At 38.2% G+C, this 27181-nt stretch overlaps 2 protein-coding genes across 2 annotated transcripts; one reads left to right on the forward strand and one right to left on the reverse strand.

The window, feature by feature from the left end:
* Nucleotides 1-8557: 8557 nt before the first annotated feature.
* On the forward strand, nucleotides 8558-13339 carry LOC306881555 (NAD-dependent protein deacetylase sirtuin-3, mitochondrial-like; the record flags this gene model as incomplete). The annotated part of the gene is made up of 6 exons (XM_079435739.1): nucleotides 8558-8619; nucleotides 8705-8937; nucleotides 9580-9680; nucleotides 9878-10039; nucleotides 11091-11303; nucleotides 13178-13339. Exons 1-6 carry the CDS (start codon nucleotides 8573-8575, stop codon nucleotides 13337-13339), a joined length of 918 nt encoding a protein of 305 aa, XP_079291865.1. The 5' UTR covers nucleotides 8558-8572.
* A 4557-nt stretch (nucleotides 13340-17896) lies between these two features.
* Nucleotides 17897-26393, reverse strand: LOC306877662 (D(4) dopamine receptor-like). The gene is made up of 4 exons (XM_079429559.1): nucleotides 25792-26393; nucleotides 25103-25215; nucleotides 23600-24195; nucleotides 17897-18439 (listed from the first exon to the last, which is right to left on the reverse strand). Exons 1-4 carry the CDS (start codon nucleotides 26032-26034, stop codon nucleotides 18237-18239), a joined length of 1155 nt encoding a protein of 384 aa, XP_079285685.1. The 5' UTR covers nucleotides 26035-26393; the 3' UTR covers nucleotides 17897-18236.
* Between the last annotated feature and the right edge of the window lie 788 nt (nucleotides 26394-27181).

Below are 27181 nucleotides of genomic sequence, written 5' to 3' on the forward strand. Positions count from 1 at the left end.
AAAGATTTAATAAGAAATGTAAATATATTATAGATTCTCATGGATTTTAAATGGAATAACCAGTGAAATGCTAACTGCATAAATAGATACTTTTTTGAAGCATGCTCAACACACATATTCAAGTTAATGTGAACCTAAAGCAAGAGTACTATTTTAATTTTATTTATATATATCTTATATTTAATATAAAACAACTGCAAAGCTGGATGAACCACTAATAACTGACATGCACGTTTTTGTTTTTTAAATTGTATGTTATGACTTAGACTTTATTTACTGTAAGAATGCATGAAAGATAAATGATTTTATACATGATTTTTTTCCCTGTTTTCGAATATGCATTCACCTTCATCAGAGTAAAAAAAACCGAAGAGATGTATTCTTGCAGCAGTTTTTAAACTTGTACTCATGGGAACAAATGTTTAAAGGCCGTCCTTCTTTAAAGGTTATACAGTATGCATATGCCTAAACAGCACTAAAAATCAGATGCTGAGCTAAGATCAATATTCATTAAACAGCCCCTAAAATTCCATTTGCCTGAATGCTGTTCTTCACTGGCAGTGTATACGAGCATGATGAGTGCTGTTTGCATGAGAAAAATATATCTGATTATTTGACACTGGCCTTTTAATTAATGCATTTTTGCCCCTCTTGGCTTCTATGTTTGGGAGAGCTTTCACATGGATGAGTCCTTAAAACAGCCAGTAATTGAAACCATGATATACATAACAGTATTTGAAAATATTTGACATGCAGGCAGATGGATGCAGAGGGCTTGGTAATAAAATCGTATTTTTGTTGTTAGAAATAGAAAAATATTATTATGTAGCTTGGTCATTTATTTTGTTAAGTACATTCACCATTTGGTAGTATTTTGTTAAGCCTACAGGTTTTGGGGCAACATTGCTAACGATATAATAATGAATTAGATCCAAGTTTGCACAATTTTGCCATTGGCAAGTAACATCTGTGCTTCCTCTAGAAAACAACCTCACTGGTTCATTGTATTCCAATGGTGTCTAGTTGCAGGGGCCTGATGTATAAAATAAAAACGGGCACTAAAAGGTGCATATAGGATTTCTGAATTCAGGATTATTTCGGTGTAATAAGTCAAATGTAAAGGAAATGCATGTTTGACTGTTAAAAAGTTATGTAAGAGCTGATGTCATTTACATAAAAAAATATGAATACCTCATTTTTAAAACAACAAGTAAAAGCACTTATTTTCCTAAGTTAATTGAAACACTTACCATCTAGCTCATTAAGACTAAAATCTTCACATAAATCATTTAATGTCAGTCTTGGTTTGTAATGGTTTGTAATCCATATGAAAAAAAAAACGCTAAGACAAGGCAAACAAATCCAAAACCTTTTCAAAAGACATTATCAAAACGAATAGTTGACCCAAACTGAAAATTGTCATCATCTATTCACTATCATGTTGTTGCAAACCTGTTTGTCATGTGGAACACAAAAGAAGACATTTTAAAGTCACTAATCAAACAGTTTTGTTCACCTGGATGTTGACATCCATTGTATGGACAAATAAAACTATGACATTATTTGAAGGATATGAGGGTGAATAAATGATTAAAGATTTTTCAGTTTTTAGGTGAACTATCCCTGTTAACGTTCACCCCCATTTGGGGCCTCGCAGGTGAAAATAACCTACCTAAATTAAAATGGTAACAGTTTGTGACAAAGTGTGCAATGAAACCCTGCAGTTGCTCCATCTGGTGTTGTAAAAGGGGACTTACAGGTTCCAGTTGCAAAGCATTGACCAGTACAGGTTTCTTATCAGACTACCTAAGCACAGCTTTTGATGCTGCCATCAAGTGTACCTCAACCATGCTGTATACAATGTATTGAAAACCTTAATTGAAGCTATTTGTTCTCTGCTCTCAGTATGTTTTGTGGTTTTGAGGCTACTAATGGGGGTTGGGAAAAATAATCAAATATTTATCACAGTCCTCGCAATAATGATACCACAGAGAGAAAATACTGACAAAAGTAATAAAAGGTCCTTCTACTTAAAAGGTCAATCATAAAGGCATAGCCCATCATACATTTCAAGATCTTTTATTTGGACAATTATATACATTGCACTAAAACAAATGCATAAAAAATCATTTACAAAAATGAATTGCTTATGAACTTTTGTTGTGAATCAATGCAAGAAATCTTTCAGTGCACTAGCAATCAATTCTTCATTAACTGCATGTCTTTAGCTTGAAGTTATCATTCTCCAAATCAGTCTAACATACGCTAGCTATTTACTGATGGCAATAAACACAAGAAATTAATATTTGGCATGACACGTCACCTTTGTATTTTTAAAAATGAGTGCATTTTTTATTATTTGAAAAACAAATGTCAAGCGATTAATCGGATCCAAAATACGTTTTTGTTTACTCAATATGTGTGTGTACTGTGTATATTTATTATGTATATATAAAGACACACACATACAGTATATATTTTGAAAATATTTACATGTATATATATTCATATAATGTATATTATATATAAATATATTTAATATATAAACATTACATTTTTCTGAAATATATACATGCATGTGTTTGCATTTATATATACATAATGAATATACACAGTACACACATATTATGTGAACAAAATATTCTTTTGGATGCGATTAATCACGATTAATCGTTTGACAGCGCTATTTTTTTTATTATTTTGTGATTTGTCTTTGCAGATTAATGTGTTAAATGGCAGACAGACTAAATTAACATTTAAATTCACTGACATTAGGTGGTGCTACTAAAGAAGCAGAAACTTTGAAAGAAGTTTTGAAACAGTGTTTCAGTCTTTTGTATTCACTATAGTTTTCTCAAACGAAACCAAAACAAGTGTAGAGACATTAGAGCTAGTTCCGGATTCTTTCTCTACTATTTACTACCATTTAGCAAAATAGTTTTTTTTGTAAGTGGCACATATTACTAGTTTTATGTAACAGCAGTGGCTCTGGGCATGTGACCAAAAGCTCAGTTCTTAATGATTGGCCAATGATTGCACTGTTTTCTTTGCAGTGCAATGGAAAACAGATTACAGCTGTTCTTAAAAAATGTTGCATGTGCTGCATGCTTATGTTCATGTTGGTCTAAAGAGACGCATTAAGTGCATTCAAATTAAAATGTTCATCACATTGAACTGTCTTTGTGTGAACAGGCCTAATTCCTACTATTGTTGGATAGATTCCATCATCGGGTTCATTTGAATTTCACACAATGTGTTTGAAGCCTGAAGGTTGGACACTGTGTCCACTTGTGGACAGTGCTTTTCCACATGAGCCAATAGGCTATGTGATCATCTAAAACTCCTTCCACATGAAAGTCAGTGGTGCAGCTTCTCTCCAGTGAGCACTCTTTCATGTTTTACCAGGTTTCCAGACTCAGTGAAACCCTTTCCACAATGTGAGCACTTTAAAGGTTTTTCTCCAGCAAGGATTATTTTGTGCCGCTCCAAGTCTCTGGCTCTCATGGAGGAATTTCCACATTCAGAGCAAACATGAGACTTCACACCATTATGTATTTTCTGGTGCTGTTTAAAATAGTCAATAAATAGAAAACTCTTCCCACGAACAGAGCACAAATAAGGCTGCTCGTTTGAATGCATCCTCAGGTTCTTCTCAGCAATGACTCCAAACCAAATTTTTGACCACACTCACCACAACCAAATGGCTTTTCTCTGGAGTGAAACTGCAGGTGAAATTTGAGGCTTTGTGCCTGTGTGAAACCTTTACTGTGTGAATTCTTATGTGATGCTTCAGATGTCCTCGTTGTGTGAAGCTCTTCCCACATTGAGGACATGTGAACGGCTTCTCTCCAGTGTGAATTCTTATGTGACTATCAAGATGTCCTTTGGTTGGGAAACACTTTCCACACTGAGAGCATGTGTAAGGACTCTCGCTAGTGTGACCTTTTATGTGAATATTAAGACTCCCTTTACGTGTAAAACACTTTCCACATCGAGGACATGCGAAAGGTCTCTCACCAGTGTGGGATCCTATGTGCTCCTTAAGGTGTCCTTTAGATGTGTAACTCTTTCCACACTGAGGGCATGTGTAAGGCCTTTCTCTAGTGTGAGTTTTCATGTGAATATTAAGGTTTCCTTTCCGTGTGAAACTCTTTTCACATTGTGGGCATGTGAAAGGCCTCTCACCAGTGTGAGTTCCTATGTGTTCCTTAAGGTGTCCTTTACAAGTGTAAGTCTTTCCACACTGCGGACAAGTGAAAGGCCTCTCTCGGGCGTGAATTTTAATGTGAACATTAAGGTTTCCTTTACTTATGAAACCCTTTCCACACTGAGGGCAGGTGAATGGCCTCTCACCATTGTGAGTTATTATATGATCCCTAAGGTGGCCTTTTTGAGTAAAAGTCTTGTCACACTGAGGGAACTTGTAAGGCCTTTCACCAGTATGAATTCTTATGTGATACTTCAGGTGTCCTTTTTGTGAAAAAGTCTTTCCACAATGGTGGCATGCAAAATATTTTTTGGCTTCTGTGCTTTCATGTGAGAACTCCTCTGAAGTTTGTGAACCACTAAAAGAGTTTTCTCCAGATAAGGCATTGGGAGCTTCCTGATTCTCCTCCTTTTCATTCTGTGCTTGACATTCCTTGTTCAATTCCATCAGTTCTAAAATAACAAGAAATTCAAGAGGAACCGATTTTAAATCAAAGCACATTTAAAGGGCAAATTTGGTAAAACATAAATGTTCATAAATGAACACCAACCTCTTTGTTCTTCCGCCTCTTCATCATTCAGCATCACTGATGTCTTCACTCTTTTCAACAAAATCTATCTTTACCACAGCGTCATGTGGAAATTGTTATTACACCACACTTGTTTCCTGCTGGCTTGAACCACAGTGGCCTCTTTGATGGGAAAACTTCCAGCATTTATTGGTGATTTGCTGTGGGAGTGACTTCACAGAAGATATGATTTTCTATGTGGCAATGTGGACCAAACCTGTGAAAATAAACAACCACATCCTTTTTATACTGCCAGCTGTTAATACACAGCAGGATGACAATTATATAAATCCCATGTTGGATTCATGGGCTAAAAGACAAGGCATATGCAGGTGTACCATGCACTTACCAATTTCAAAGTCCACATGGCATACAGATAGCTGCCACATATGCTTGGACAAATAGACTGAGAGAACAAGCAGGTCAGACGTGTCAGTGGCTAGTGGCAAACCATGTTCCCTCAGTGAGAAAAACAACAGACACTGCATGATTTCTTATGATGTGAACAGATCTACTTCAGCTCTTCCTAATCTCTCCAAGATCTGTTGCAATATCTGTGGGTGTATTCTCTTTTTCCCCACGTAAGGAAGCTATCTTTGTTTATGAGGTCTGGCCTATATGAGCAGGAGAGATTCAACTTTCTTCATAATCAACAGGTAGCATCGTTGCCGATTTCGTACAAAGCATCGTGCAATCAGAGTAACTACATAAAGTATGAACTACATGCACTACAGACTTTAAAAGCAGGCGTGTGTGTTCACCACCTCTGCAGGAAATTGACACTCCAGGGGTAGGACAGGACACTTCTTTTTGAGAGTTTAAGAGGACTTTGAATATTTTCTCTGAACTGTTCACGGCTCAGAATTCTCAGCATTCTTAGCTAACACCAGCTGGAAAAACACCTGTAGTGATGATTAATAAGGTTCAGCATTTTTCTACAAACCTCATTGTTGGCAAGGTATATTATGCTCAAGAATGTTATTATAACTACATCATATCAGTATATTGCTTGATATATTAAGACATATCGAGGTAAACCTCTCAACACCTGTTGGATTTCTGTTTTGTGTCATGGGATGTATACTTTCTGAAAAGCAAAAAAAAAAAAAAAAAAAAAATCTAAAAACTGGACTAACTGTTCATCCACCATAATGCACACGCTCCAGTGTTTGCACACAGTATCATGGCATCACCCACGTAACAACTGATATACTCATACATTCTTATTCTGATTTTGCAACACCACAGTAGAAGGAAAAAACATGAGAGTACCATGTGGACAAAAATTCAACTTGACGTTTTTTCATGAATACCAATATACATTTTATAAATGGTCTTATACTTAAATTTGTTATTCATGTGTGTTTAATCATAAACAGGTTGTACTTATTGTAGAACACTAAGTGCCTGTTTCCACCTGGTTTTAAGATGCTTTTCAACTGGTCAGCACTAAATACAAGTTAAAAGGAATCTAAAACATTGTGATCAGATCACTAAAAGCACATACAGAGGTAGTCATAAATGCATGAGACAACACTGCATTTTTGTAGTGGAAACGATATCCATCCTGAATTCATCCTAAATCCCAGTGAGGCACCAACTATTCACTGCCCACCCACCTAAACACATCAAGGGGGACATGTTGTGAGAAAGTGCATCAAAAAAAAAAAAGATTAGAAATTTGCTGCGATGCAAATTATGGTGGAAATCGCAGCAGTCCTCCGTATTCCTTTTATTATACTTTTTTATTTTTTTGTCTTTACCTCTCCTTGAAATACTGCATCATCAAGTGGCACTGAAGGCAGTCTCAATTTGAAGGATACTTGGAAGGCAGCCTTCATTTCATGTCCTTCGTTTCATTAATTTTGAAGGATGCATGAAGTGTATCCTTCACGTCTTCCGATCAGCCACAGTCCTTTGCACACATTCTAATTAACAAAAGAGAAATGGCTGAAAATGAGTCGGTACGGGGCTCGTTCAACTTCATTATGAAATACAAAACAAACATCTTTTTGGATGTTTTGTGGTAAATTAATCACATAATGCTAAACTGCCCTTGATGTAAACCACTGGGAGAACACAGATTGTCATTTACTGTATAGTATTGAAAAGAAAGTCAGCTAATATGAAGACTTTAAATATATATATATATAAAAAAAACAAATCTAAAATATTTTAATAGTATTTTTGCATTTTGACCATGGAGGATGGAAACCTTAATGATGTTGACATGCAGACTTGATAGATGGTTTCATTAAAGACCTTAATGCTGAGAAGGATAGCCTCAGAAGGGCTGGTCTGGGAAAGACACATACTCACTAGGAGTTCACTTGTGATTGGATCACTGAAAATGCGTTTTAAAGCAGTTGGGAACAGGGCCTAATAGGTTAAGGCCTGGTTTCACAGACAGGGCATAGACTAAACCAGGATTAGGCCATAGTTCAATTAGCACATTAAAGTCATTTTTATAAAAGTGCCTTAGTAAAAAACACTACTGGTGTTCATCTTGACACAAAACAAAGGCCCTGAAGTATTTTAAGATCTGTCAGTGAAAGTTTATTTTAGATGAAACAGCTCAGATTTACATTTAGTCTGGTACTAGGCTTAAGCTTTGTCTGTGAAACCAGGGGTAAATGTCCATACTTATGCACCATGCCATAGGTTCTCTTATATGTGTAACTGAACATGGTGCACCAGTCTGAACAACTGATTGCAATCTAAGATTGTAATAGAAAAAACATTTAAAATTTTGGATTGTTTCTTAAGTTAATAAGATGACTCATATGGACTACTTGCTGTTAAAAACTGACATTCTATAGAAAATTAGTTAAATAAACTTTCAAAAACACATTAGAAGTTTTAGAAAATGCGATGCAATGTAAATATCTCTGCTTCTAATGTGTCAGTATCCTTTACTATTATATAAATGTTTGAGCTACTGAACAAAAATAAACAAATATTAGAACCGCACATAAAGCAATAAAATATTACTTCCACGTTCATTTAACATTACTAACACAAGACGGCGTCGTAAAATTGCTACGTTGCTGGAGCACATATGTAAAATAAATAAATAATAATAATAAAATGTTTTCTATCAATTTATGCACCTAAAATCACTGAAAAATACCTATTTTGCTTCCTCTGACTGATAAACGATCCGCGGCGCATCCGTAGTGACGTCACTACGCGACACAGAAAAGCAAAGTAAAAGTCCGGCTTTTATTTAGCTTATAGACAAAATCATAAAATACAAAAGAAATAGTTAAATTACCAAAAATGTATGTTTTGTTGAAACACAAATATATAACTCAGTTAGCTTTAGCTTTACGAATCTATTTGCATACACACTGCACATCGAGGATAATGAAAACTATTTCAAATAATATTTCACAATAAGGAAATATAAAATATTTTTGACTAATTATAAATTATTTATTTAGTTAAATTTTGCATATATTTTTATTATTGCGCTCAAGAATGAACAAGCTGTCATCAGAGACGCTCCAATCGTAAGTACTGTAGTAATTACGCATTTTCAAGCTTGAACTAAAATCATTTATATATGAAAAGTATTTAAAAGCCTGTAATGACCATAATAGTGTGATGTTGTATGGATACAATGCATTTTAGTGCATGCATGGGTGAGAATTGTGTTTTTCGTCTGTCATGTAATTGCAAGGAGGCTCCATGTGTCTGTTACGGTATCTATATATATATATATATATAGATATATATATACTCTGGAGGACATTGCAGAAAACATCAGAGAACGCAAGTTCAAAAGAATTGTGGTGATGGCTGGGGCGGGTATCTGCACACCCAGTGGAATCCCAGACTTCAGGTAAAGAAAGACTCATAAGGGCAGTTGTCACCTAATCCACCTTTGAGATGGTTGCAACTTCTCTCAAATCATATTTCTCCCACAGAACACCGGGCAGCGGTCTTTATGACAACCTTCAACAGTACAATCTGCCCTATGCTGAGGCCATATTTGAAATAAATTACTTCCATCACAATCCAAATCCTTTTTTTGCTCTTGCCAAAGAGCTTTATCCTGGTAATTACCAACCCAATCTGACACACTACTTCATTCGCCTGCTTCATGATAAGGGACAACTACTCAGGATGTACACGCAAAACATTGATGGACTAGAGCGAAGTGAGTGAAGTTTTTTTTGTCTCAAAAACACATTTCCATTGAAAAACATAATAGGTCATTTTATATATAGATAAAATTCATAAACTGTATTAGAAATTAATAATGATTAATGCTGAGACAAAGAGAAACATTAAATTACATTCATTTTTTATGATTTATTATTTATTTGACATACGCAACATGGACCGATGCTCAGAGAGGCATACTGTTAAGGTTATTTTTATGCTGAAAAGCTGCTAACAAGGTAATTAATTGACAATGTTCTCTCTTTTAAAATGTGAATGAATGTAAATTTCAACATTATCATATAAGTCTAATGGACTGAAGTCTGTCAGGTAAAACAAGACCCTGTTGATACAATAAATATTTAGTTTATACTTAGAGTTACGTTTCAACAAGTTCAAGTTAAACTTAAATAGTGCAACTCAAAAACATTTAGTAGTACACAAGTTGTAACTTAGTACCCCTTTACTCAAAACTAGACTAAGTTGTAACTTACACAGAGCTGGTGCAACTGGCTCCATATTAATATTCATTAGGCTATTTTAATGAAGTCTGTTATTTATTATTATCAAAGAGTCTAGCGGCGTCGCTGTTTGTGTAAATCATTTATAAATGTCATTGATCCTTCATTGATATCAGTGGCTGGCATTCCCCCAAAGATGTTGGTGGAGGCGCATGGAACATTTTCCACGGCCACATGCACAGTTTGCCGAAGGGATTACAAGGGAGAGGAACTCAGAGTAAGTATGTGTTGTTGAACTATGGTATGGAATTTTTTAGCCCTGGAACTGCGCTTCAAATAAACTCATAACTATCTCATTTCTAAACAAGCACGTCACAACCTGATTCTGACAGAATATTTTTCACTGTGATTTGATTATGGTATGGGTGTTGAAATAATGAGTTAAGGTCCTGATTTATGGCTGTCTCCCATTAGAATGATATCATGGAAGGAACAATACCCAAATGCCCTACTTGTAAAGGAATCATCAAGCCTGACATTGTGTTCTTTGGTGAGGAGCTCCCTCATCAATTCTTCACCTACCTTACAGACTTCCCGATAGCAGACTTACTCATTGTCATGGGAACATCTCTAGAGGTGAGGAAAAGCTGCTGAATCTGTTAATGAGCTTTTTGTAAAGCTTAGCTCTGGATTTGTACCCACTGAACAAATGCAGTGTGAGACCAAGCCCCTTTAATACATTTAAACCCATTAGTTGTCGTATTTTATGAGTCTGTGGGCCACGTCTGGTTGGTCTACACAAGGGGTGCCCAAACTCAGTCCTGGAGGGCTGGTGTCCTGCAGAGTTTAGCTCCTACCCCAATCAGACACACCTGAAACAGCTAATCAAGTTCTTACTAGGCATAGCCTGCGTCCCAATGTGCATAATATGCATCCTAAATTCTATGTGATATTAGTAATTTTCAATACTATTTAGGGCAGATATGGTGGATAGTGTGTGCATTGGGACGGAAACTTCGCGGCGCAGGTGTGTTGATATAAACTCTGCAGGACACCTATTTGGATTGGACTAAATTAGGTCCTACTTCAGAGTAGGCTCTAACCCAGTACAATAGGAACTACCAGTGACGTAAGTTTAAGTTGAACGACTGACACATGCCATACAAAACATTGAGATTGCGTTTTTTAAAAAGCCATGTAAACACACAATTTACATATACTAACTCCACAAACTAACTCCATGAAGAAGGAAAATAGAGTATTTTTTGTATAATGTATATTGTTGGATTAAAATTGATAGATTTTTATTAATTACAATTTTTTAATTATTAATAATTGTTGGAATTTTCCAAACAATTAATAAAAAAAAGTATTAAACAAAATGATCATTAGTCGCAGCCCTAGTTAAAATGTAAATATCAAGATTTTAAATATATATATATATATATATATAGATAGATAGATAGATAGATAGATAGATAGATAGATAGATGCTGCAGTTGGCCAACAATTAATATGAAGACATAAAAATTAAATAATTAGACAATAATTTGAAATGGTTGTGATTATATAATCTGCAGATAATTTGCAAAAATAGGTTTTATGTTATGGATTTACATCCCCAGCAGATTTCACTGTTGGGTTATCTGGTTACTTCTTTTAAAAGGCCTATTTTCTGAATTGTTAGGTGGAGCCCTTCGCCAGCTTGGCTGGTGCTGTGCGTGGTTCAGTGTCACGCATTTTGATAAATCGAGATCTTGTGGGGCCGTTTGCTTGGGGGTCCCAACGTCACAATGACGTGGCTGAGCTGGGTGACGTAGTTAGTGGGGTAAAAAAGCTGGTTGAGCTCCTTGGATGGCAGCAGGAATTAGAAGCCCTAATGAATGTTGGCGGAGACAAGGTAAGTTTTAATCAATCTCTGTTCTTACATATATAAATCATATGAGTAGATGCATGTAGATTAGTCTGCTGTACTCCGCAGAACATTCATAAAATTTTGTATTCTACAAGAGTTATGAAGAAATAAATTTTTTATGCTCCTCTTGCACCATTATCTGTCATATTTCATATACCTCATTTGCCAGAATGTTCTTAATGACTTTAATTTTAAAGACTGGTCCAATTGAATAACATTAATAACATTGACAAAACAGCTTGAAGCTGCTTTTCTTATCTTTAAGTGTGTTTAATGTTTCCGTTGTTAGGAAATAGTCTGTATAAATTTTTATATTTGTTTCAAAACCCCAAAAACTAGAGGTATCTAAAAAATGTTTCATCCTTTTTTATAGACTTCAGTGAACAAGGAGGAGTGAGCAACCAAATTTCATCCTGTCATGGGATCTGGAGATCCAGAAAGGGATTGATTGTTGGTCGGCCCTTTGGAAAGCCCAGTCACTGAGTTCTGCCCAGTAGTGAGCATGCACTAGAGGGACAGAGTTTCATTTGTTGAAAAGGTGTGCTTGAATATACTGGGTTAAGCATGAAGATCTAGAACTAAATAACTAGGTCACCTCTACACACTGCAGATAATGTGGTAAAATAATGAATACAGTAATGTAGCTGACAATAAAAGATGCAAAACAAGAATTTAGTTCCTGTTTGTTTAGCTGGCTGCCATCCATCATCTTAAACAAATTATATGACTGTGGTGATATGATTAATTTATTCTGTAACAAATGATGAGATAAAGTGAGTGGCATTCAGCTGGTCAGTTCATCTCAATGAGGTGGCCAGCATGAGGAAAAACCACCCTGATGAATAATAAAAGCTTTTTCTAGAATATGAATGGAGTTTTAATCCTATGTGAGTGTGAAGGATTTTTATCGTATTTGTCAAATGTATCAATTCTTTGTTAAATGTATCAGAGTAGAAAATGTCAAACCAAGTGTCATTATTGTATACAAAGATAGCACATACAAAACCTTTCACAAAAAAAAAAAAATATATACATACTTATTTAGTGAAGATTAAAAAACAGATTTAAACATTTATAGATGGCACTAAAGTGGAATATGTCTATTAATGTCATTTTAATGTTCATTTTTGGGTGAACTATCCCTTTAAGAGACTCACTATAATTACAGAAGACAGTAAATAGAACTTTCTACTGAAAAACACCAGGAAAACGATGCCCAGGGTCTCTGCTTACCTGTGTGAACATGCCATAGTTCTGCTGCAGGGCAGCATAAGAACTAAAAATGATAAACAATTACAATGACAATAAACTGCAATGTCTGTAACGTAAGATGCCTGCAGTGCTACAAGTAGGACAGCTCAACAGCCTTGCAGTGGCAAACCACATGTAAACAGGCATCCCCCTGGACCTGTTCAAGAACTTGCAAGTGCCTTGGTAGAAGAGTGGAGTAACATCTCACAGTAATAACTGGCAAGTCTGGTGCTGTAAGATGCTGTAGTTCACTATATATATATATATATATATATATATATACATATACATGTGCCTCAACTTACTGCCGACACGCAGATTTGTCATTTGTCCAGTAAAAACAGCAATGCATTTTCTGGTTTGGTTTGTCATGCCATATAACTTCTTTACAGTTTTTTGACATTGTTGGAGTGAGAGAAAAACAGAAGCTCTGTGCTCATCGCATTCGTAAACTTCCATATATTGACACACAATAAGGAAAATAGTTGCAGGCTGATAAAGCAGAGGACTCATTGTTTGGTTGTTTTGTCTGTTGAGAAGGTGAACTGCTCAGTTCATTGTGTCACAGTGTCTGAGTATGCCAGACACTACCTCTCTGTCTAATTCAGTTCGGCCTGCTGGCTAGTGTTGCTCGGTACTATACAGGGTCTGGACGGATAAAGCAAACAATACCCTCAATTATCCGACAATTCAAGATGTCTAATGGAAGTTTCAAGAAGCACATGATGGGACAGAATGGTGATATGACAGGAACTCTGGAGGTTAAATAGAAGTCAAGCAGCAATATTTTGGATGCTGTCACTGGGGACATGTCGAATATGCAGATTGCAGGTTGTTATAGAGGAGGTGGCAGTAGTTGAGCTGAGACTGCTGTGGCCTGAACAAGAAGCTTATTAGCTTGGTTGTTGAAGAATGACCTTATTTTGGCCTTATTAGACAACACTGAGAATGAAGCAGATAGACCCGTGTGACAATTGTCATATGTGGTCCAAAACAGGATTAGCACACACACACAAACGTTCAAATATAGGGTTCTTGAGTTGTCTATAGTTCTTTGGAAACATCTATTGGTTCAATGTGCCATCGCCTTTCAGGGTTCTTTGAAGTGAAAGTATAGAGATGGTTTTCTAAAGAACTCTAGAACTAGAATGGTTCTACAATGGCATCATGGCAAACTCGCGTCCTCGATGTGTGATTTCCTATAAAACGCGCGTTTCCAATGATGCCATAGTAGAACCATTCTAGTTCTAGAGTTCTTTAGAAAACCATTGCGCGGTTTGCTGTCAAGTCGTACGCTTTTAACGTGTCAGTGTGCAATCAGACGCCCGAGCAGGCGTTTATGAGCACTTTGGCTTTCCATACGATGCCGCGTGTGGAACAGACGCTTGCGAGCTATCTGTCCCCTGACGCTGCGTCGTCTCTGAAGGCAAGGGGTACGGGGCAGCAGGTCGGGTTGGCTTATGTCTGCACGGATGGTGGTGTTGCGGGCATGCCAGGCTGACCTGCTCAAGGAGTTGGATGAGGGCGAGGGTTTCTCCCTCGCCACTCTCTAGCTCACGGGGCTGCTGGGCGAGAGCAGCCCCTGCCAAGTGCTGGCTCCTCATATAGGCAAGCTCGCCCCCGCTGGAGCAGGTCGGGGTGGTAAGAAGGGTGCGCGGTCAAGGACCTCCCAGCCAAGCAGGCGAAGAGGTCTTGTCCCTGGGCCTGGTGTTGGGAGCTCCCTGGTGTTGGGAGCTCCGGCCAAGAAGCCCTGATGTGAGTGGGATCAGGGCTTATGAGGGTAGCCCCGCTGGGGTAGAGCACGATTCACCGCAGCGTACGGTGCTCGTCTTCCCCCAGTGCCCTCAGGAGATCGTTCTGCCAACCCTGCCACCTATGGTGCTTCAGGGCGCAGCGGTCTCCAGCGAGCGCACGTCTCAGTTTCTTCCGCCCAGTACCGTAGTGGAGCTGATATGCTCGCCACCCCTTCGGGGGTCTCTAGAGCAGCTGGTTCGGTCGTTCCCTGCCGGTTCGCCACTTCAGGGCACCGAACTAGCCGCTCTGACTACACCAGAGGCCAGTCTCGAGGGACTGGTTCCCTTAGTAGACTATTTCACAGCGTGGAAGCTACTGCCGAATGTGTCTAGATGGGTCCTGCGTACTGTAGAGAGAGGCTACAGAATCCAGTTCGATTCTCGTCCACCTCAATTCAACGGGGTGAATTCCACATTAGTGGGCCCCGAGCAGGCTCTGGTAATGGAACAGGAGATACATACTCTCTTAAGGAAAGGAGGCCATCGAGGTGGTTCCTCCACGCGAGAGAGTCCGGGTTCTACAGCCGGTACTTCATAGTTCCAAAGAAGGATGGAGGGTTGCGTCCCATTTTAGATCTGCAGCATCTCTGAACCGCTCAGTCAGCAGACTGAAGTTCAAGATGCTCATGCTTACAGGTCACATCTCAAATCAGGTCCGAGGACTGGTTTGTCGCGATCGATCTAAAAGACGCATACTCCCACGTCTCCATCCTTCCCTCTCACAGGAAGTTCCTGAGGTTTGCTTTTCGGGGGCGAAGCTTACCAGTACCAGGTACTTCCCTTCAGGCCAGTCACTCACTGTCAAGCAGTTTCAGAGACTGCTGGGTCTGATGGCAGCTGTGTCCAACGTGTTACCTATTGGCCTGCTGTACATGAGACCCCTAAAGTGGTGGCGCAAGACGCTTCACATGATCAAGGTTACGCGGCGGTGCCTACGTGCCTTGGGCATTTGGAGACTACCTTGGTTCTTGTCCCTGGGCCTGGTGATGGGAGCTCCGTGTCGCCGCGTACGCTAGCGACGGACGCATCCTTCACCGGTCGGGGAGCGGTCATGAGTGGCCACCCTGCCCACGGTCTGTGGAAGGGTCATCATCTCGCTTGGTCAGCGAGATGCTGGCTGTGTTTCAGGCTCTGAAATACTTTCTCCCAGACCGAAGAGGTTGCCATGTGTTAGTTCGCACCGACAACACATCGGTGGTCTCTTATAGCAACCACCAAGGAGGTCTGCGGTTCGCAAGCCCTGTATAGGCTGGCGCACCAGATCCCTGCATGGGCTATGAGGCTGAGCTCTCCTGGTTGGTCGAGCTGGCATTGCTCCCCTCAACTTTGAGGGTCACCTTGAGCATGCCGCTCCCTTCTGAGCGTCTGAGTTCCCTCTCATGCTGAGAGGTAAGTGCTCCGCTCTCCAGAGCTCTGCCTTGGTAGAGCTAGCATTGCTCCCCTCACTTTAGAGGGTCGCCTATGAGCATGCTGCTTCCTCCCGGCTCTCCTGTTGGTCGAGCTGGCATTGTTCCCCTAAACTTAGAGGGTCACCTTGAGCATGCCGCTCCCTTCACCGAGGTGGTGAAGCAGATCTGGAGAGTGTTTGGCCAGGCTCAGGTGGACCTCTTCACCACTCAGACAGCGCAATGTCCCCTCTGGTACTCTCTACGTCATCCAGCTCCGAGGGGCTGGATGCCATGGTACAGACATGGCCGAGGCTTCGTCTGTACGCCTTTCTCCCGATTGCTCTGCTCCCCGGAGTTCTGGAGAGAGTGCGCCGGGACGGACTCCGGCTGCTATTAGTAGCCCCGTTCTGGCCGGGCCGAGTATGGTTCTCGGACCTGATTTCCCTCCTCGATGGCTTTCCATGGGAGATTCCAGTCAGGAGGGATCTCCTCTCACAGGCAGGAGGCGCCCTTGTGCACCCCCGCCCGGAGTTGTGGAAGCTGTGGGTGTGGCCCCTGAGGGGGCACAGCTCATAGCTTCCGGTCTCTCAACCGAGGTTGTTGAGACCATTCTCCAATCCAGAGCTCCCTCTACGAGGAGACTCTACGCCCTGAAGTGGAGACTCTTCACTTCATGGTGCGGAGATCGCCAGCTCGACCCAGTTAACTGCCCGGTTGGTACAGTGCTGGAGTTCCTGCAGGCTCGACTCTCTGCAGGGTTAGCCCACTCCACCTTGAAGGTCTATGTGGCGGCAATCTCGGCTTACCACACCCCTCTTGGTGGACTGACAGTGAGCAGACGACCCCTAGTTACACGTTTCCTCCGTGGTGCACTGAGGCAGTCGGTTCGTGGATGCCACTCAGATGGCCTATGAGTCTTCTGACCTCCCCTCGAACCATGGGAGTCAGAGCTCATTCCATGAGGAGTGTGGCGGCCTCCAAGGCCTTTCTTGCGGGTGTCCATATCCAGGACATCTGCAACGCTGTGGGATGGTCTACGCCCCTGACCTTGTCAGGTTTTATGGCCTAGACATACGAGCCACTCCAGGTTTTCCATTCTCTCGCCCTAGCTGTGCTCCATTGGATACACACAGGGCAGGGACTTGGAAGTCTGGTGCCGTGGGTATCTCGTTCCCTAAAGCGTCTCCTGACGCAGCTCGAGTTCCTGAAGAGGAACATCTTAGGTTACGTATGTAACCCCAGTTCCTCGAAGGAACGAGACGCTGCGTCGCGAGGCCACACTTCCGCATCCCTTCCAGCGCTTGCTTCATTCTGGAAGCTGACGCCAGTTTCACCGCACGTGCTTTTATACCAGCTGGTCATTACGTCACCTCACCCGTGACGTCCCTCCCATCCATGGGACAGATTTCATTGGTATTCAGAGCCGGTTACGCTGTAGGCGTTCCCCAAAGCGTCTCCTGACGCAGCGTCTCGTTCCTTCGAGGAACTGGGGTTAAATACGTAACCTAAGACATTTTCTGTCTACATATTATGTATTATTGTCTTAATAACTATTAATATATACATGTAAATGTTTTCAAAAAAAGTACCTTTTTTTTTTTTTTTTTTGCAAGAATCGCATAAACAAGGGAACCATTAGTTGGGAAGGACAGATGTTCACCAAGGCCATGGTTGTTCTTTATTCTCTAAGAAATGACAATGTCAGGCTTATGGGAGAAGCTGCACTTGATCATGCAGACATTTATAATTCAATAAGAGAGGGAAAAAAAGAGACAAGTGGGAATTCTGCCCAGGTGTCTGATCCTTTTTTCATTGCACACAGATGATGTGCTCAAAGAATAAAGCTAAGTATGGTAAAATCCTTAGGGCTATTCAGGAACTTCATTAGAAACTTTCTCATGATGTTTTGGAGCCTTCACAGAGAGCCTTCAACTCACTGTATCATTACAAAGTCCTGTTTCAAACCTCTGTTATAGAGAATCTAGTGACTTTATCACAAATGTCTCTTTACAGCAATATGAAGATTCCATTTTCAGAAGAATGAAATCAAACTCAAAGCTATACAGTTAAAATACTTTACCAAAATCAAATGTATCAAAATATGCAGTTCCAGTTGTTGCCATGCTGTTACTAAATCACAAAGTTTGTACATTGTGGTTTTTTAATTGAAAGTATTCCTGCAGGCAGTAACATCTCATAGATCTGAAATATGCAATGCATTTTGTATCATTAATCTTAACTCGAACTGAGACATATTTTAACAGAGCATGGCATATTTTAAAATGCTGCACAGATGTTCTAGGCACCACTGAGAATGTTTTGTTGCACTGAAAAGTCCACTATATATATAAAATATGGATGTAGTACATGCAAACACAAACAAATAAAGTATTGGCAGGATTGTTACAAAATTAAACAGTTGCAGTCCAGTTTACAATTGTCTTTAGCATAAATTATGGCATGTCTTATGGAGCATTTGGTGTATGTCAACAGCAGCGTGGAAGAAATCCTCTGAAGAACTTCCTGAATTCAGTGTTGAAGACAGTGTAGATAATTGGGTTCAGTGCACTGTTCACGTAACCCAGCCATGTCACTGTGCTCATCAGGTCTGGAGAGATGTGGCAGGATTCACACAAGGCTCGTGTAGTGTGAACTACAAAAAAAGGAGTCCAGCAGAAGAGGAAGACACCTGCGGGAAGATCACACATCATGTCTCATATTTGCACATCACGTCTCATATTCATTAATGAATTAAAGCACAATTTGGTGCATTTTCTGAGACACTACTAAACAAACCTTGCATAAAAGAGTACAAAAATATGTTTAACACAAAACAATTAATTTTGCTTTGCTAATTAATTAATTGTTTTTTTATTTTAAAAATCCAGTTCCTGAGCTTATAAAAACAAGCAAAATGTTCACTTACATTAAAGGAATAGCTTACCCCAAAAAAATATGTAAATGACTTCATTGAAACTGATTTGAAGAAAGTTAGCAATATATCACTTGCCCACAAGTGGACCCTCTGCAGTGAATGGGTGCCATCAGAATGAGAGTCCAAACAGCTGATAAAAACATTATAATAATCCAAAAGTAATCCACACGACTCCAGTCCATTAATTAACAATTTGTGAAGTGAAAAGCTTTCTAAGAAACAAATCCACCATTAACACATTTTAACTTTAAACTGTCTAGCCAAAATATTAGCCCATAATTCATAAGGCTTCCTCCAGTGAAAAAGTCTGTTGTCTTCACATCAAAATCCACTGACATATTTGTTTAGAACCATCTTGGACTGTTTTTGCTTATAAACATTGCTTGATCTGTGCTTATTTATAAAGACCGATAACATGAAGATTTTTTTTTACTTTAGAAGGCAATATTATAGATAGAGGATTCATATTTTTTGTGGAAGTAATAATTTGAAATTAAAATTGTCTTAATGTTGGATTCACTGATTACAAACATACAGCTTTTCACTTCATAATTCACTGGAGTGGAGTTGTGTGGATTGCTTCTGGATTGTTGTGATGTTTTTACCAGCTGTTTGGATTCTTATTCTGACGGCACCCATTCACTGCAGAGGATCCATTGGTATTTAAGTGATTTAAGGCTACATTTCTCCAAATCTGTGAAGAACAAATTAATGAAAAAAAAAGTCATCTACAACCTGGATGGCTTGATGGTGAGTATATTTTTTGTAAATTATATTTTTTGGAGGGAACTATTACTTTATTAACTATTAGTTTATTAACTAGTCACTTACAGTTGAAGTCTATATGGGCCAAAACATTGCACTGGAATAAATGTTAAAATCTACAAAAAATGCAAACATCCGTCTTGGTCACATATTATTGTAGCAAAGTTTGTGCTGAATACAAAACAAATTACATGTTGGTCAATAGTATGTTATAAGTAGCTGATATAAGCACAAATGTCAGCAGGGCTTGACGCTTACCTATTCCCCAAGGAGCACATGTGCTCCTAAGTCAAAAAATTTAGGAGCGCATTAAAAACATTTAGGGGCGCAATGCAAATTTTTCTAATTAGGTGTTTTAGCTTAATAAGGGGATACAAAGAGACATTTACAAGCACCATTATTTAATTTATCAGAATACAGAAAGTACTCAAGGTTTTTAAATAATTTTACTTCAGACACTATTTAATAGGCTAATTATGTAATTAGTTATAATCCTATTAAACTGTGTCGGTATAAAATTTTCACAATAATCATTGAAGCTTTTGTCACGGTATATGTTTTTGTTTTTAAATCACAATATATAATTTCTAAGTGAAAAAAAGTGTTGTCGTCCTAACAGGTTAAATAACTTTATTAAAGATAATTTACTAAAAGACTTTTATAAAAAATACATAAAAATATAAAGTAAACAAGTGTTTCAAGATTAGAGTGCAAAAGATTGTTCAAATGAACGAAAGAACAATAGGTAAGTAAGGTCCCATTTGTTAACATTAGTTAAAGCAGGTTAACAGTAACTAAAAATGTGCAATAGCTAATTGTTGCAGTAGTTAATATTCTTTGTTAATGTTGATTTAATAAAAAATACAACTATGTTAATGTTAGCTCCATTGAATTATATTAAGACAACTTTTGATTTTATAATGTATTATTAAAAGTTGAAATTAAGATAGCATTATTAATAAATGCAGTCATAGTTTTTTTCATGTTAACTAATGGAACTTGTGTTACTGAACAATAATAACGAATCAGTCGTTGATGTATAGATAGGCCCACTGTTCTCTATTATAGATCAGTGGATGGGCCATGTTTAGGTTAGAAAAAATGTTTGAAAATAAATAGCTCATTAAGTCTTTAAGTAAGAATTATTTGAGGCTATTGTGAAGACTAAAGCGAATATAAATATCTAAATGACTGTGAGTGTGAAACATTATTTACACAGTTTTAGGAAAATAGCGCAGCTGATTTATTTACTGGGTTACGGCAGCGCCCTCTAGTGGCGAATGTGCGTCATTCAACGCGTCTTCACTTACTCGCTCCGCTTTTCTTCTCATCTGTGCTCATTTAAATTAAACCGTTGCCTTTTTAAAGTTCTAAAGTAATCATATGAGGCTGCATCGCAATTTTTCCATAAATAAACAGAATAAATTAAAACGTTTGTTATAGGCTACTGTATAAGTTAGGCTGTTTTGTATTTTGTTTTGTATTCGCACTTGCGCTCCTAAATACATTTTCCAGTTCGCACGCATCTATTTTTAGTCGCAAATGCGAGTGAAATGCTCGCACTGTCGAGCCCTGGTCAGGGCATGTCAAAACATCTTAAGGGCCCCAAAATCCCCTCAGACCCCAGAGGGTTAACATTACATGAGATTAGTGTGATAAATTGTATTACCATTTAAATAAGTGTCATGACCCTTTCTGGTCCAGAAAGCCCATGAAGATTGCATGAGAAGTTCAGTTTACACACTTTACATAAAATCCACCCACATGAATTCCACATAAAACAGTATTTACACTATTGAGAGGACAATTTACATTACTTCACTGCTTAACTCACATTTGTGTGTATGCCTATTAATACAAGCGCTTTCAACAAAACTAAAAGCAGCATCTGGATCTGCTTTTTAACCTTGTAGAATGCCTGGCTCATTACTGTAAATGTGTTTTTTGTTTGTTGTTGCAAATTTGATGGAATTCAAAATTATTTTCTGTGACTGATGACAGCATGCCATAACAATCCCAAATTACTCAATTAATAGGTAGAACGTTGTAGTCAGAGTCCTGCTCATGTTCTGATAAAGCAAAAAAACAAACAAACAACAGAGAAGTCCAGGCTCAAAATATTCATGAATGACTTTAAGAGCCCTGGAAAGCTTTGGATAACCCAGAAACCTGCAAAATCACAGCCATTAATTCTGCATTACGCAATGCCGGCATAAGAATGTCTTATTAAAGTGACCAAACTATGTAAAATCAAATGTTATGAATAACATGTGAGACAAAACTACACATATAAATCAACCTCATGTATATTATAGATATTAATGTGCTCCTCCAGTGGCCTCAGCTCTGCTGAATTATTCAAATATAGTAATGGTATTTCTATAAATACCCAGTAATGGAGTTAGAATAAGTTTCAGATCATCTACATAACTTCAATAAGATGTTTCTGTGATGCAAAAGAAATGTTTACATCTTTGGAAATGTTAACTCTATGGCTTTAGGCCCTATGAATCCCCATGAGGAGGTGAGTTGCACATTCTGTGCACAATAAAAATTTGAAATGTCCTGTTGTTACCTTAAGGAGTAATTTAACCTATAGTCATGTATAGTCATATTAAATAACATTTTTGACATAAATAAAAGGTGTTGCCACATAATGAACATTTCGGCTACCTGACAAACCATTTTACATTGCCTGGATATGTGATATATTGTCTGATAACTAATAAAAGAGGATGCTAATTTCATGATGCAAACTTTATATAGTTTATATGATTTGATATCCTCCTGAGACCCAGCTATGGAGTTTTTGCCTCTGTAGCATACAATTTTAGTGAATTTCTCTGAGACTTCATATGTCACAGTTTTAAGTCTGGATTTCCTGTACAGAGCACATTCAGGGCTTTTTAGAGATACTAAATGTTTGGAAGTTTCACCATGACCACACTCTCTCCTAGGTCTTTAAAGATGGCTAAATTTAATTTAGAGAAAATTTTTACATCCTTATGGAAATATGATTATATTTTGTAATTGTCATTTAAATATGCATACTTTTCAAATTGTTTGCCATAAAGCAACATCTCAGGAAAATGTTATGGGTTCAAATTCAAATATGACTTCCTGTTATGAAACAGGACATCATTTCATACATGTCCACTGTGGAGGACGCCAAGACTAAAAGCATGTTTATTATGCATTTTGGGAGACAAACAATTGAATAGGAAAATAAATTATATATAAAATTTCTTATGAAATATTAGATATTATGAAAATCTGGCCAATTATTACTCCCATTATGACAATTCTTTTTTGCAACATGCTATCCCAACAGCAACTCATTAATATGCAAGTTGGATACAGTGTGTGTGTGTGTGTGTGTGTTTGTGTGTGTGTGTGTGCATGTGTGAAAGTAAATTGGGTCTAATATTGTATGGACAACATTTTTCAAAATATCTTCTTTTGTATGTTCTCCAGAAAAAAGAAAGTCATATGAATTTGGATCAACATGATGGTGAGTCAATAATTACAGAATTTCATTTTTGGGTGAACTATCACTTTAAGTTTTTAAGCAAGTAAAAATTATAAAAATAAAGCTAATAAAATTATACTTCGTGATGTCTGCTATGAACAAAGATTACAAGAAAGCATAATATAATATAATAATATGAGATCATAGAAACATTATAGAAATAGAAATAGCTATACTTTTCCCTATGGATCAGCTATATATGATTTAATAATGGACAGGTTTTCAACAACAACAACAACAATAATAATAATAATGAAGAACACAAGTCTAATCTTTACTCTTACGTCTCTGTGTTAATAAATGGTGGCCTGGAAATTAGGTTAAGGCACCAGGTGAACCATGACACCATAATTGGATAGAGGGATTTGCCTGTAGTTCATTTTATCTGTGTGTTCTGGGGAATTTCAACCTCTGTGGCAATTTCATTCAATGTTTTGAAGCTTATAAGTACCTGCACGCAATAATTAAACTGATTTGTTGATAAAAGTTCCGAAGCATTTATTAAGTTGTATTTTTATGTCTTTTTCATTCTACTTTTTGAGGTCCTTAAAAGAGTTATATATTATGTACTTTCAACTCCAACAAGACTGAAACAAACAAACAAATACACCAACGCTTACCCACAACAACAGGTAAAACCCTCATGGCTTTTCTCTCTCTTCCATTGATCTTAGCCCTCTTCTTTCTCTGAGCTGGCTGACTATATTGAATTTCAGGGTAGGCCACAGTCTGAATGGGGCTGTTTTTGTACTCAGGTGGGAAGAGGCAGACGGGCTGTGTGAAGTCATCAAGCTCCTCAAGACTGGACTGGGCCAAGTCCCTCTCAATGACCCGGGGCAGAGACGCAGGCAGAGCCCCCAAGGGTGGGAGGGCGGCAGCCACCGCAGCATGCTGTAAACTGCGGCAGGCCTGGATACTGTTTCTCAGTTTGGCTTTGCGTGATTCTTCCCACTTGCGCAAACCATGAAACATCCCAAAGTACAGTAGAAGCATAATGGGACATGGGATGAAAAAGGAACAGACAGACGAATAAACCACGTAATTGTTGTCTTCAAGTTTGCATTCTCTGGGGTCTCTTTGAGGAACGTTGTTTATTCCGAAGATGACAGGAGACGCCACAGCCAGTGCCAACAGCCACGTAGCAGAAAGTAATAGAATCTGCCTATGGTCGACATGCTTCCTGTTGTAGTTAAGTGGTATGGACACTGCTATGAACCTGTTAAAAGAATACATATTGAAATTTACCATCAGGACAAACGAAATCAGGAAATCAGGAAAAAAAGCATTCTAAGCACTATGATCACAACAAAGCCAAAGTTCAGACTCAAATGGTTCTCAAGCAGTTTTGCTTCAGGACCCAGATAAAAAAGGAGCAAACAAGTGTGTCCTTTAAATTAAACAGGAAACAGATGGAGTAATAGATGTAGATGGAGTGTTCGGTTTCATGTGCTTAATAGCCAATAATTCACTGCACAAAATACATTTGCATATTATGCAATAATTCACTGCACCAGAAATCATATTTAAACTCGTTGCAACAGAACCAATATTTAAATTAGTCTGGGTCATATTTTCTGTTCTGTTTTGTTCATGGACTTTAATGATGAGGGCATGTCATGCATGCATGTTTAACATCTGCCTAATTTGGCCAGCTTCTAAGTTGTGCCAAAATGGAACACATTGCCTTTGATGGCAACAACAGAGGATGTTAAGCATAGCCTATTTATTCAGATGCATTTTATTATTTGCATTTAGCATTGTTATTTTCCTATCTGCTATCAGATCTGTGGCCCATTTTTGGGTCACGACTCACCAGTTGAGAACCACTAATTCACAGAATGCTGCTCATCTTAGCTTTCTTTAATAAAAGTACTCAAAGAACACTGTGTCCAACACTAATATGCTAGAATATAGTCTTACGCACAATAAGAATAAACTTCAAGACCAGCATGACCTGTTTCTGCAATCCCGATAAGGTCCAAATAATATGCTAAAAACTGATTATGCCGTCTGCATTCTTTCTGAAGAAAATGCCTGAGGGCTCCCAAAGCAACTTTTCTCATTCCTCAGGAAAAGTAATGCTATACAAAACAGGGATATATGACTGAAATTAAAATACAAACCTGTCCACACTGATTGCACAAAGGTTGAATATTGATGCTGTACAGAGCATTACATCCATGGTCATTAATCCATCGCAAACAGCCATATCTAAGGACCAGACACCACCTTGAAACTGGAAAGATAAATTTATTGTGTCAAGAAAGAGTTTTAATGAGTATTTAGAAGAAACTGCACACTTCCTCACATTGAAGAGCATATTCGATTAATTTCGAATAGTAACCAAATGTTTTGGATGTAGATTCAGACTGTCCTTGATTCTCTAAATGAGTCAAACTAACCTAATGAGCCTAACGAAGTCACAACTTGACTGATTTAATGTGATGGCAACTTGAGGATAACAAGATAAGTGGCCTAAAACCTAAAAAGCTTGAGAAAGGTATTCAACAAGGGAGTTATCTGTAGTAACTCTTTTCAAATAAACTATATATCTATCTGTACACATATACATACCTGTACAGTATAAATATAATGAATAAGTTACATTTGTCATTTATTACAAATTAGAATGCAATCGTTATAATATCTGAAATTTGTCAGTTACACTTTATGATACTCTGATACACATATCTACAGTATTTTGAGATAAAGCTATATGCCTTCTAAAATGCACTGTTTTGTTTATAATATATATTTGGGAACTTAAATTACACAGTGAACCTCTCATCATATGTCTCAGACAAACACTTACCTCTGCATAGACAAACAGGGGTAAAACCAAAACTGCCAACAGCAGATCTGCCACAGCCAAACTCACTATGAAATAGTTTGTCGTTGTCTTCAAGGCTTTTTCCTTGTAAACACTCAGGCACACAAGCGCATTTCCACAAATGATCACTATGATGAGTAAAACCCCAAATATGAGAGCAGGAACATTGTAGGTAAAGAGCTCGGGCTGAAGTGTGCTGTTCAAGCTCGAGATATTCACAGACATTGTTCTTGATCCGAGCGAGAACGGCTTCTTCGGGGAAACTTTTCATAAATGTCTCATGCTGTCCTGTCCACTGTGGTCCATCTCTGCTCATCTTGTGTTAGTCAGAAGAAAAGCCATCTATATCAGCAGCACAGCGCCGGAGAGAGGCATTGAGTAGGTCAGTCCATCTGCTGTCTCTCCTTAAATAACACAGTCCGATAATCTGGGAAAGTCGCGAGCTGCATTTCGTTTAAGAGGAGCTGCTGTCAAAATAAAACTTTGCTAAAAAAAAAAAAAAAAAGATAGTAGTCGCTCCAAGCGCTTAACCAATGGAGACGAACTCGCAGGCGGGCTGACGCTGGATTATTATGAGTGGCTGCAGAGCTGTTTAGACACTCTGTAGGCTATTGTATCAGTACTCGTCTCGTCCGTTATCATCCTGCCCTTTTTTAATAGCTAAATCCTAAAGACCTAACCTGTTTTCTGTTTTTCTCCCAAGTGGATTTTTTTTAGATCACCGAGATATGGAATTATAATACATGTATCGAATAGACTATTCTATTTAATTTTATATATTACGCTTATTTGTAGGTTACATGTACAGGGGAGACACACTTGTTCAGTGAATATTTTTCAGGGTAGGTTTATTTTTGCAGTCTAACCGATCTCATGAAAGTGCGTATAAATAGCCAAATAAAAGCGAAAACTCGTGGTACTGAAAATGGACTTTGGCGTATAGATGACACGCGCGTGTTTGGCGTGCATTTAATACACAGTTTTCGCGTGCATATGATACGAAACTTGTTGGCGTGCATATGATACGCAGTTTTCTTGTACATATGATTACGCATCTAGCCCACAACCCGAATCCTACCCTACATACCTTAAAGTAGGCTATTAATAAACAAAATGAATAAAAAATGGCACTCTTATTGCAAGTAGCCTAACTTGCCATTAATTAAACAGCCTACTGTAGGCTATAGGATGCTCAGCTAAACTAAACAGCAAAACAATTATGAAATAAAAAATAATAATTCACTTATGAAACAGTAAAAATGTACAGTGTAGCCTATGTTTTGACCAACAAATATGAAACCGAATAAAGTTTAAAACTTGTGAAGACTTTCACTAGGTAAACAAAAAAAGCTGAAACATTCTTCAAAACTTT

This window comes from Barbus barbus (genome assembly GCF_936440315.1).
Source record: "Barbus barbus genome assembly, chromosome: 2".
NCBI lineage: Eukaryota > Metazoa > Chordata > Actinopteri > Cypriniformes > Cyprinidae > Barbus > Barbus barbus.